Source organism: Vanacampus margaritifer, chromosome 1, assembly GCF_051991255.1.
Source record: "Vanacampus margaritifer isolate UIUO_Vmar chromosome 1, RoL_Vmar_1.0, whole genome shotgun sequence".
In the NCBI taxonomy this organism is placed as follows: domain Eukaryota; kingdom Metazoa; phylum Chordata; class Actinopteri; order Syngnathiformes; family Syngnathidae; genus Vanacampus; species Vanacampus margaritifer.
The window spans coordinates 21,136,554-21,147,726 of NC_135432.1; the positions used below are offsets into that span (position 1 = coordinate 21,136,554).

General features: G+C 40.5%; 1 protein-coding gene across 3 annotated transcripts; it reads left to right on the forward strand.

Annotated features, from left to right (window-relative positions):
* Positions 1–189: 189 nt before the first annotated feature.
* Positions 190–9,424, forward strand: LOC144061761 (ataxin-7-like protein 2). Of its 3 annotated transcripts, none has more exons than XM_077582512.1 (10): positions 190–354; positions 1,734–1,805; positions 2,054–2,330; positions 4,764–4,942; positions 5,037–5,113; positions 5,215–5,285; positions 5,804–5,975; positions 6,826–6,947; positions 7,064–7,430; positions 8,445–9,416. In XM_077582512.1, exons 1-10 carry the CDS (start codon positions 258–260, stop codon positions 8,469–8,471), a joined length of 1,461 nt encoding a protein of 486 aa, XP_077438638.1. In that variant the 5' UTR covers positions 190–257; the 3' UTR covers positions 8,472–9,416. The 3 variants fall into 3 exon arrangements, with proteins under 3 accessions (XP_077438638.1, XP_077438622.1, XP_077438630.1); XM_077582496.1 differs by having other exon boundaries at positions 5,188–5,285; positions 8,445–9,415; XM_077582504.1 differs by having other exon boundaries at positions 200–354; positions 1,737–1,805; positions 5,188–5,285; positions 8,445–9,424.
* The last annotated feature ends 1,749 nt before the right edge of the window (positions 9,425–11,173 follow it).

Here is an 11,173-nt window from a genome sequence, read left to right on the forward strand (position 1 = left end):
TATAATTCTACTAATGCGCCCCAGTTGGATTAGTGTGTACTGTGCAGAAATGCGGTACAGTAGTGGAAACAAAAACTTTACATGTAAGAACAAACATCGTAGCTACTAGTAGGATATCGAATAAACGCTAAGCAATACGGTAACACCACTTTAACCAACTACTTCTGTCACGACCACCACTACTACTGCTGCGTTTACACTGTTATGACGTCACTATTGTGCGCCAATCAAATTAACGCGCCGTGATAACAGCAATAATGGCCGCAGTGGAAGGCCGATGTCTTAATCTCGAGGATTTTATCGGATTAAATTGGAATTGTTGGGTGGACGGAGTGAATATTTTGACATCAGACGGTGAGTCGCACACTTGTCCTCAAAACGTACCGTCATTATTATCACCTTGGCGACTTGCTAGTACTGTATTCTGGATTTTATCCGTGCGTGTGTTGTTTGGAGTAGGGAACAGCGGCATTTAAAAGTAACCCAAACAAAAAGAGCCACTGGGTCCTAGTGCGTAAGGAATATTTCTACTTCTCTCGCTCCAAACAGTTGGGCAAACCCAGCTTGTCTTAAAAAAAAATCTTCTTGCTTGGCTTGCTTACATATACTTACTAATACTTACTTACTCTCTTACTTAACACGAAACTTGCATTCCGTGTGTAAATACAAATGTTTGTTAGCCACAGACTTGTTCGCCGACTCCCAACTAATAAGAATATTTTTTCTACTTTGCTATCACGATTTAACGTGAGCACAAAATACTAATTTGTGGCAACGGAGTAGATATAATTTGCGCATAAAACACTGGGTGTAATGTAATAAATATCATTCTCATGAAAAACTCGGACGACTGGGTAAGGAAATGGAGGGCAAATTTTGACTTCTATTAATTAGCGTTTCTCGAGAGGGTGCGCTCGATTTGGGTTCTCAACCGTCCAGAGTTATGTTAATATAGTTATTTTGTATTTTGTGTCCACAATTATAGTTCATGCCTACAATTTTGTATTTTGTAGCCACAAATAAATTTTTGAAATGTAAATTTACATTGCACCCACCCCACCCCCTCTCCCCCTTTCATGTCACGTTTGTGTCTCTGTAAAAGGGAGCACCCATTCATTAAGAGTTCATTGCAGTATCACTGGTGGATGCAACATTTCATCACCAAGCCACTGGCATATTTTATGACTATTATTAAAGTTATCATTATTATTATAATTATTATTTCTTCTAATTAATGAAACGGTGACATGGTGGGAAAAAAACAATACCACCCTCACCCTTGTGTCTACAAATTAACCGAGCATTATTAAAACTAGTAACACTCGGCTAAAATAATGCTAATCTGTGCTAATGCTGCAGCTCTGCTTAACTTGGATATGATAGTGCTTCGGCCGCTGTATCAAACTGGGAAGATGTTTTACCCAGGCAATGACTGCATGAACTGTTAGACTTTGAGGCTTTTTTAGGAGTTAAACCAGAATAAATATGACATGCCCATGCCCAGACATTGACTGGTGATTTCTTCTTTGTTGTTTGTCTATTTGCACCGCCTCTTGTCCAAAGTCAGCTTGAAAAAACTATTAATGCGTCCAGCAGGCACATAATTTAATGACAAATGGCTTTTTGCATAATGTTTGCTGTAATAACTTTACCATTGATTGACATGAAACATGTGTTGTACTGTATACGTTAATGTTTTCGTAATCTGTGACGCTGTCTCATCTTTCATGCAGCAGAGACGTGTGCCCAAGGTGGCAGCAAGTATGGGAGGAGTAGTCGTGAGAGTGTTAGCCTCTGGAAAGAAGGTAATAAAAGAGCTCCACTGAGCGACAGTTTGTGTCTAAGTCCTTATTTTTAACTTTTGTTGCTAACTGGAGTTCAATCAAAAATGACAAAATGGGCTTTTTTTGTTAACGTTTCCCGATAAGAATACTAGGGCTCCATTTTTATTTTTTATTTTGGCTGAGCTTGTACAAAAAAAAAGGTGTGCACGTTTGTGCTTGTCTACATCTTAAGGCATGTTTTTAAAATTTGTGCATGTGCTCCTCTCCAGACATGCACATATATGGCGAGTGTCCCTCCCGTGACGATTTCTACTTGGTGGTTTGCGGCCACTGCAGCCAGGTGGTAAAGCCGCAAGCCTTTGAGCGACACTGTGAGAGGAGACATGGCCTCCCCCCAAAGACGTGCGGGCAGGGGCGTCACTTGGCCCCTCAGCCACGACCTCGACGTGGCTGCCCCGCCAACGATGGACATTATCCAGACGTGATTTTAAGATCACATCACATCCATGATCTCAAGCCGGTGAAGACCCAAAAGAAAGATCGGAGGTAAATGAAATGGTGGTACGGTGAACACCCGTTCGTCGCTAGACAGTAGTTGACTCCCACTCTAAATAGTTACTGTACTCTAATTGCCATGTAAATGAAGCTCATCAACAACATTCCTTTGGCACTAAGATGTCACCGGAGCACAAAAAGAGTGAAAAGGAGAGTTTCTCAGCAATTAATGGAGGATAGTTTTTTCGCCTTAAAATAAATGGTTTTACAGCGGATTTGATTTTTATTTATTTATTAGAAGCGCAAAGTATGGGGGCTTTCTCCCCTATGGCATAACCCCGACTTTCAACTTAACAACCAACCGTTTTATTTAGGTGTGTGGGAGCAGAAAGGAATTACACATCTCCACCATCTCTTCTCAGATAATATGTTTATATCATATACATCCTTGCTCCAAAAATACAAAATAAAAAACGGAAATTTTTTACATTATCTACAAGTTAAAAATATGATAAAGAAAAAAATTCCAACACTTCGGGGTACGCTCCAACCGCCTGTTTTAGCTAAAGATATTAACAAGCTTTCTCCGACAACAACAAAAAAACTTTCAAAAATGTATAAGTTACTTTCATATGCTGATAAAATGCCTTTACCCATCTCGAAATGGGAGGCAGACTTGTCTATAGCACCGAAATCTGACTTTTGGATTCAAGTTTGTGAAAACGCATTTAAAATGACAAAACACACAAATTTACAACTTATCCAATATAAAATTATTCGCAGAACATACATTACTCAATATTATATGATGAAGAAAATGGGACTCTCAGACTCCGACATTTGTCTCCAATGCTTACAAAACACTACAGACACTTATGTTCATGCTTTATGGTTATGTACTCCGGTTATGTATTTCTGGACTAAAGTCTTAGAAAAACTTTCCGCTATTTTGGACTGTAGGATACCTTTATCTCCAAACTTGTGTTTGCTAGGTGACCTAACAACAACTGACTTACCACATAAACAATTTCAATCTACACTTGTAGCCCTTACTATCGCTAAAAAAACAATTCTTGTTAACTGGAAAAATAAACAAACTCTGAATATCGACCAATGGTCTAACCTCCTCATAAATCACATTTTAATGGAAAAAATATCTGCCTCAAATAAAAACCAAATATCAAAATTTATAGAAACATGGTCTAAGTATATAGAATTTTTTAACCTAATTCTGGTTACTTGATTCTGCCTGTTAGCGAGAGCCACCACATCGTGATAACTTACATTGATGTTTCTGCATTTGGCAATTTATTATTATATTATATTATTAGTATGGGATTTTTTTAAATAGGTTTTAGGTGAACTGATGAATACACACACGCTCGCACACACGCACATACACATACTCACCCACATACAAAATTTTTTTTAAAAATATATATATATATATAAAAATTAATTAAAAAAAGGGAAAAAAAACAAAGAAAAGAAAAAAAAAGCGCAAAGTATATCATCTGAAAATGATTACTACTTTCCTTTTTGCCATTTTATTACATTCTCAAATCGGCGATATATTCCAGAAGTGTATTGCATTCACTTGGGGAAAAAAGTCCTGTTTTTTTTTTACAAATTTTTTGGGGGAGCTTTGTTTTTTTGGAGTATTTTTTCCTGTTTTATTAAAAAAAAAAATCCTGATTTTTTTGTTTAAAAAAAACCATTTTCCTCCGATATTCAGTTTTTTTTCTTTTTTTCTGAGTAGTTTTTCCCTGTTTTATAAAATTATTTTCCTGTTTTTCTCAGTATTTAAAAAAAAAAAGAAAGCCTTTTCCCTCAGCGATTAGAGAACAAACCACAATACAGTATACACATTCATTCCTTTATTGAGAGCCAGTAAGTAAACATGACCATCTTATTGCATATGGAAATTAGCGGGAGCGTGTCCGCTTCTGCTATTAGCGAGTCTGCAACAAGTCAGTTGAAGTTCAAAGGTAAAAAAAATAAATAATTACTCCGAAAAACAGAACACCAGCTCTGTTTTTCGGAATTTTTTTTTTCTGTTTAAAAAACAACATTTTTTTTGAATAATTTCCCCTCCTGTTTTTCTGAGTAATTTTTCCTCCTGTTTTTCAGAATTTTTTTTTTTCGGCCTGTTTTTCTGAAAAAATTTTTGACAGAAAAAAAATTCAGTAAAACAGAAAAAAATAATCAGAAAAACAGACAATAAAAAAAATACTCAAAAAAACAAAGCTCCCCCCAAAAAATTATCAGAAAAACAGAAATTGTTGGTTTTTTTTTTAAGTGAATGCAATACGCTTCCGTAATATATAGCTACGCTCATATTTTAACTCAATTAATAACTCAATTAACTCCTCAGCGTTTCAGTACAATGTCAACTCTGTATTATGCACACTCAATTTCTACACAATTTCATTTTCTAATTGATTGTGACTATTTTATGCAACATTCCCTCTCCCATTTTTGCAGTTTATCTTCAGCAGTGAACCCGCCGGCCCTTCCTCTCCAGTCTGCTTTCACACTTTTGAGTGGGGGTCCTCCAGCTCAGTCCCTGGGCCTTGGTTGTCCCTCTTCATCCACTAACTCGCCAGCAGCCAAGCGCTCAAGTCGCTCTCCCACTCCTCCTCTGCAGGGACCGATAACCCAAAGTCGGATTGGCACAAACGCCGTTTGTCTTCCTGTTATGTTCCAGGTCAAATTTATCCAATTTGATTTGCATTGTATTGTGTTTTCCCTATCAAGAGCAAGAATGTGACCTAAAAAATCAAAGCTGTGCTCCAGATCCAGGAAAGAAACCACCCTGCAAGCGAATATACAATGTAAACATTTATTCCAGTCTTTTTTATTGTCGTCACTGCTGTCGTCATGTGGACGTATTAACGCTGTCCTTCAGACTAAAGTCGTCTCTGTGGCTGTGAAGTGGCGTGCTGCAGGTCAAGACTTGGACGCTCTCCAAGAGAACATAAACATGAGAAACTGCCACATTCTCAGGTAGGGGAGCCTTGTAATGTATTTGAATTGACTGCAGGGGGGGGGGGGGGGAGCTTGTGCACTGTGACAAGATGGCTACTCGCCAGAGTGCCTTTGAAGATTTCATTGCATTTTCTCCAGGGGAGGCAGCGCTTCATCACCAAGTTGCTGAATTATGTTAGTTAAAGTTTAACTGTTCCGTGCAGGTTACAAAATGCAGCGGACACATCGCAAAAATCTTCACACAACATCTTATCAGAGGCTAACAGTTAGCCAATGCTAATCTGTGCTAACACTGCAGCTCTGCTTACCTTTTGGCTTTGACGCAACTGGAATGGTTCCTGGATCTCAAAGGTTCCTGGACATGATAGTGTTTCACATATTGTTGTCCATTCAGAGGCTCTCCCCCAGCCAAGCTGTCAAATCATGAGCCAAGAAACTCAATTATGTAAATTAGCCAAATTGTGACATCATAATGTAGAAGGCTACTCGACCACAACAATCACGCAATCTTCTCGTCCTCATCTTCGTCTCATCAGGGCTTCATCACAAAACGTTCCAGAAGACGAGGCAGACGGCACCGTCAACGTGGAGGTCCAAACCCTGTATCCCTTCAACCAGAACCTGCTGTCCAGCGAGGAAAATGAAGGCGATGAGCTAGAGGACGCCGCTGACTTGTCTGCCACACCTTGGCACCCCAAACCTCTTGGTGTGAGTAAAAACAAGACGCACTGTCGCGAATATTTAGCACATTTAAGCAAAGGGACGAATAGTGTTACAAGACACTGTCAAGCAAAATAAAATACAGGAGTGTTCTAAATATGACACGAAGGAAGCCCTGCCGTCTCCGTTGTTTACACAAATGAAAAGGCTTTCTGCAAAAGTGGCTTTTGTTGCGGGTTTTACACCCTCACAAAGTCTAATCCTTCTTCTTCAGCTCCTTCATTTTTTAACATGTAAATTACAATGACAAGCGGACAACGGCGCTCCAGTGCAAGCTTGCCCATATTTGGAAGTGGTTGCTTGGAAGTAGCAGGAATGCTTTTTCCACTGGTTGCTATATTGCTCTTGGCACTCTGAAATCACTCGGCCAACCTCCCTCCTATTGAAAGATGAAGTCTTCTTAAGTTGAACCTTTTTCAACTATAAGCATGTTGCCGCAACGGTAAATGCCTACCTTGGCTTGACATAGCATTCCACGTCTTGCCTTTGCAGCACATGCATAATGGATGGCTTCATCGACGGCTCGCTGCATTCTGCTAACTGCAGTGTGAAAAGGCTTGTATGCAGTGAGCTAGCCTTCATCCCGTCTCACATGCTGTTATGCAAATGATGAGCCCGGCTTGCGTTAAACTGACCGCCAGTGGTCTTAGCATTAGCAATTTAGCTGAGCATTATCAGCTAATGCTGGCATTTCCAATTTGGGCTGACTGACACTGCAGCTCTGCTTACTTTTTTGCTTAGAAGATGGTTCTTTTGCTCTGGCGCTTGATCAATAATTTCTTTAAAAATGAGGCATCAGACATGGTTTGATTATTGTTTGCTTTTGTGGTTGGTGCAGCTATGCACTTTTGGATGCCGCCCGCTCGGATGCAGCCTCTTCACCTTCGACAGACGCCTGCACCACCTGCGCTTCGCCCTTGCCGCCATGTTGGAGCGCCATGTTACTGCCCAACTGTGGAAGTGAGTCACACTGCGACCAATTTCCACAAACGGCAATACTCAAGTTGTACCACAGTCCGTTCCACATCCAACTTCCATTTCGTTTCCAATAAGCTTCATTTTCGTCTAAATTCCAGGAAAATACCTCAAGCATCATCAACTCTCAGGTCACGTCGCGTCGCAGGCTCTTCTGTCAAGAGTGGTCCCGGACGCTCCCTTTGCACCGCCACCGCTACCTCACAACTGGAAAGTGCACCTCAGGGTACCAACGTGCCAAGGCCAGCCAGTGGTCACGCCCCTGGTGAGAAAACATCGCCCTGTCCTCTTAGCCCGGGTTCCGACTGCAAACGTCTTGGACAAAAGCGAAAAGCCGACAGTGACTCGAAACCTCTCAAGTGTCAACGTTTGAACTCCCTTCCTTGCGACGAGTGCGTCTCTTGGACGGGAGACGGTGCCTCTGATTTGCTGTCGTGTGCTCACGGCAACGGGAAGAGGTCGAAAAGAGTGAGTATGCTTTCTTGTTGATATGTTTATACGTGTTTGCTAAGCTTCCTGGCATGCTGTTTCTCAGTATAGAAATGATGTTCCTGGGTCATTTCGGTCTGGGGCTTGTTTAATTACCCAGAATAGTTAGAAACCTTGAAAAAAAATATCAGTTAACATTGTTTGTATCTCATTATTAACTCTATTGTGTGAAACAAAACAAAACTTTTTTTTTAATTTGTCTCGCACACCTGATTTGGATTTGGGCCAATTTTGTAGTAGTTCAAAGTATGAGCTCTGGAATTTGCCCAAAATGGCTGACTCCTTTTCAGGCATGGGTTCTTGAGACTTGTTTTGTGCTTTCTGTTATGATATACATGTCCACCCAATCTCCCATGAATTGGTAAATGCTGTACTGAGGCTGGAGGCTAATTTTGAAAAAGTCTTTCCAGAGGGCTCTACTGAGGAAATTCGCCCAAATGGCGGATTCAAAGTAAAACGGCTGACTTCCTGTTTAATTTTTGCGGATGGGTCCTCGAGACTTTTTGGTACATCCAGTTATGATAAGCATGACCACCCAATTTCATATCGATTGGTGAAACTGGTGTCAGGGGATTTATTCATTTATTTATTTATCTTTCCAGGAGGCGAGGTCGAGTCATGGACATCTAATATAATTTTTATTTTTTTTTACCAGGATGCACACATTTTAAAAAATATAGAGTTTTCATACATGTTGGGGGAAAAAAATCATTGGTTAGAAGAATACTGTAAGAGTAAACAGCCTGCTGCTTGGGCCCTGAGTAGTTCAAAGTTAATCATATAAGATTATAGTTTGAGTTTTTAGTTTTTTTTAAAATGATACTTCTTTGCGTAATCAACAATGAAAACGGTTCATTTGACATTTTTGCAATAATAATTGAACAGCATGTTTGTTTATTATGGTGATCCTATAAAGATACGTGACTGCAATTCAACAAGGTAAGAAAAGTGAGTATCTGTTGGTCTGAGTGCGTTTTGTTTTCTTCACTGCAGGCGCAAAAGACGACGGAAAGAATTTGAAGCCAGTCATGAATGGTATGAATGCTTTTGTTTACTCTCTGACTCTACACACATGACTATGCCTGCTTATTGTTACAAAGATATCTACAGTCAACCCGAAAGCTATTTTGCAGTAGTTAGGGAACAAACCGAATATCCAACATTAGTAGACGTGCTGCCCCCACCCCACCCCAAATTTTTTTTTAGTCTTTCCTATATTCATATTTTAAAGCCTAAATATACCACAAACTAGGATTTAAAAAAAAAAACACACACTTTAATATCAGGTCAAACTCATCTTGCATCATCATACAACAACTGCTAATGACAGCTAAAAACCACTAAGGACTGCTAACAATAGCTAATTGCTGCTAATGACTGCTAGTGACCGGTAAGAACAGTGAACAACCACTAGTGGCCACTAACAAAAGCTATTGTTCGCTAGCGAATGGAACATTAAAATGTAGAAAGTCCATGAGGGCACAATGATGCTTGGACTTAAGCAGACTCGAGGATGCATGACTTTTTTGGGGGGAGGGGACAGGTTGACATCAACTAATCTGATGATGCCGTTGATATTTTTCACATGGGGAACACAAACCCACTAGAGCACAAGTAGACAAATGTACAAGGACGCAGGTACACAAAATAAAGTTACCCCAATTCGTATACAGTACCGGGGCCAATAGTTTTAGTAACATGTATACTGTATTGTATAGAAAAATTAGCAAATGGGCTCGGGTTGACTGTACTTTTCTTCACGTCTCAGCGGATGAACATAAATATACCTCAACAACATGCTGATGAAATTAAACAATGTATTTACTTTTTAGAACTGTTAAGTCAAAATAAAGGCTAAAGGAACTTTCTAAAGAACTTCTAAAAAGTGGATCTTTTTTTCTAGGAAAATAAATAAAATGCTTTTGCGGAATAAATCCTTATTTTTACTGCTTGTGAAATGTCTGCTGCTTTCATTATGATCGTACACAACTTCCAACAAGCTAGGGACATTGGAATTTAAGGTAAAAATGTCAAACCCAAAATACACGATAACCTTTACAGGTGAGTAAAGTTCAAAAAGAAAAAGAAAAAAGTACTCATACTGTATATTGAACAGTTGAACATGCATTTAAAAGTTTACGAAAGGTCAAATTAAGTCCACCTGTAACGATTAGAGTGTATTTTAGCTTATCTTTAAATTTGACCCTAGAGACAAATACAGTAGCCTATTTGTAACATTTTCACACCTTGGAATTCATATACTAACACTATTGTACGCTATCTATCTATCTATCTATCCATCCATCCATCCATCCATCCGCAAGATGGCAGACCTACTAACACTTGAAAAAGATTCAACTGCTACATTCGAGCAAAATGTGTCCCTGTCTAACGAAACGGGTGTTAGTTCCAACACTAGAGGTGCTACATTATATGATCCTGGCGAGCGGGACTTCCTTTTCACACCCACGCTGAAGAGGTGCCCGGACTATTCTGCCAATTTCACCCTCAGAGCGCCTTTAGGAGGATTACACTACTCTGCCCCCAGTGTTCCGTCCCACCACGCTGCTAGAGGTGGGGTGGGCGCGGGTGCCCTCGCCGCTCCGCTGTCCGGCCCCTCTCCGGCACCGATGCCTGGGTACGGGTGGTCCCCGGGGTTTGGGGAGCTGGCGGTTGTTGGTGGTGGGGTTGGGGGGGGTGGCTGGGTGGGGGGTGTCTAGGGGTTTGGGGGCCTGGGGGCGGCTGGGGCTGGGTTGTGGTGGGTGTCGGGGCGGTCCGTTGGGTGCCTGGCGGGCCTGCCATGCAACGTTCTGCTGCGTTGGGCTTGGGGCGCGGGTGGTGAAAGACTCTGGTTGGTAACCCGGTGGGTAGTAGGTGATGTCTGGTCGGTGCTGGATTTCACTTTCCTTTCATTTCTTTGATCCTTCCTCGGGTCTCCTGACAACCTCACGACTCTAGCTGGATTCTGAAGTATTCGGTTTAGGTGAACGGTATGGGATTTTTAATAGGTTTTAGGTGAATTAATGAGTACACACTCACACGCACGCACACACACACCCGCACATGCACATACTCACGCACATACAAAATAAAATAAAATAAAAAAATACAAAAAGAGAGAGAGCAATGATGATGACATGTCGAATCGGTAAAATTAACGAATGAACAATACTGAGCTCTCTCTCTCTCTCTCTCTCTCAAAAAAAAGACTTTTTTCACAACACTATCATTTTGTTATACAGAATTGATTCTCAAAGTGTGGAAGTGGTGTATTGGCGCCCTCTAGTGGTTTGTGAAGAATCACTTAATTCAATGTTCGAACTACATATTGTTAACAGTCAGTTGTGGCAAATCCACGTCCAGAAAGTAAAAACCCTGCCACAGTTTGGCTTTAGCCCCAGGTGCTAGCTAGCTAGCTCCCTAGCTAGCTCCTATGGTGCTCGTTTACCTGCTAGGGAGCTAGCTAGCTGGCATCAATGGCTAAAGCCAAACTGCGGCAGGGTTTTTCCTTTCTGGATGTGGATTTGCCACCTCTGCTAACAGTGGCTTAAACTTTATTTAATTCATTTGTTAAGGACAGTTTAGTTAGTTGAATTTAGTGTTTTAGAATGGTTTACCTTTCAACATTTATTTAAGTACAATTTGTATTTAACTTGAGTGAATTACATTTTAATAGGATTATTTTCCCATGTAAGTAACCTTTTCTAGACAGCTTGTGGAAA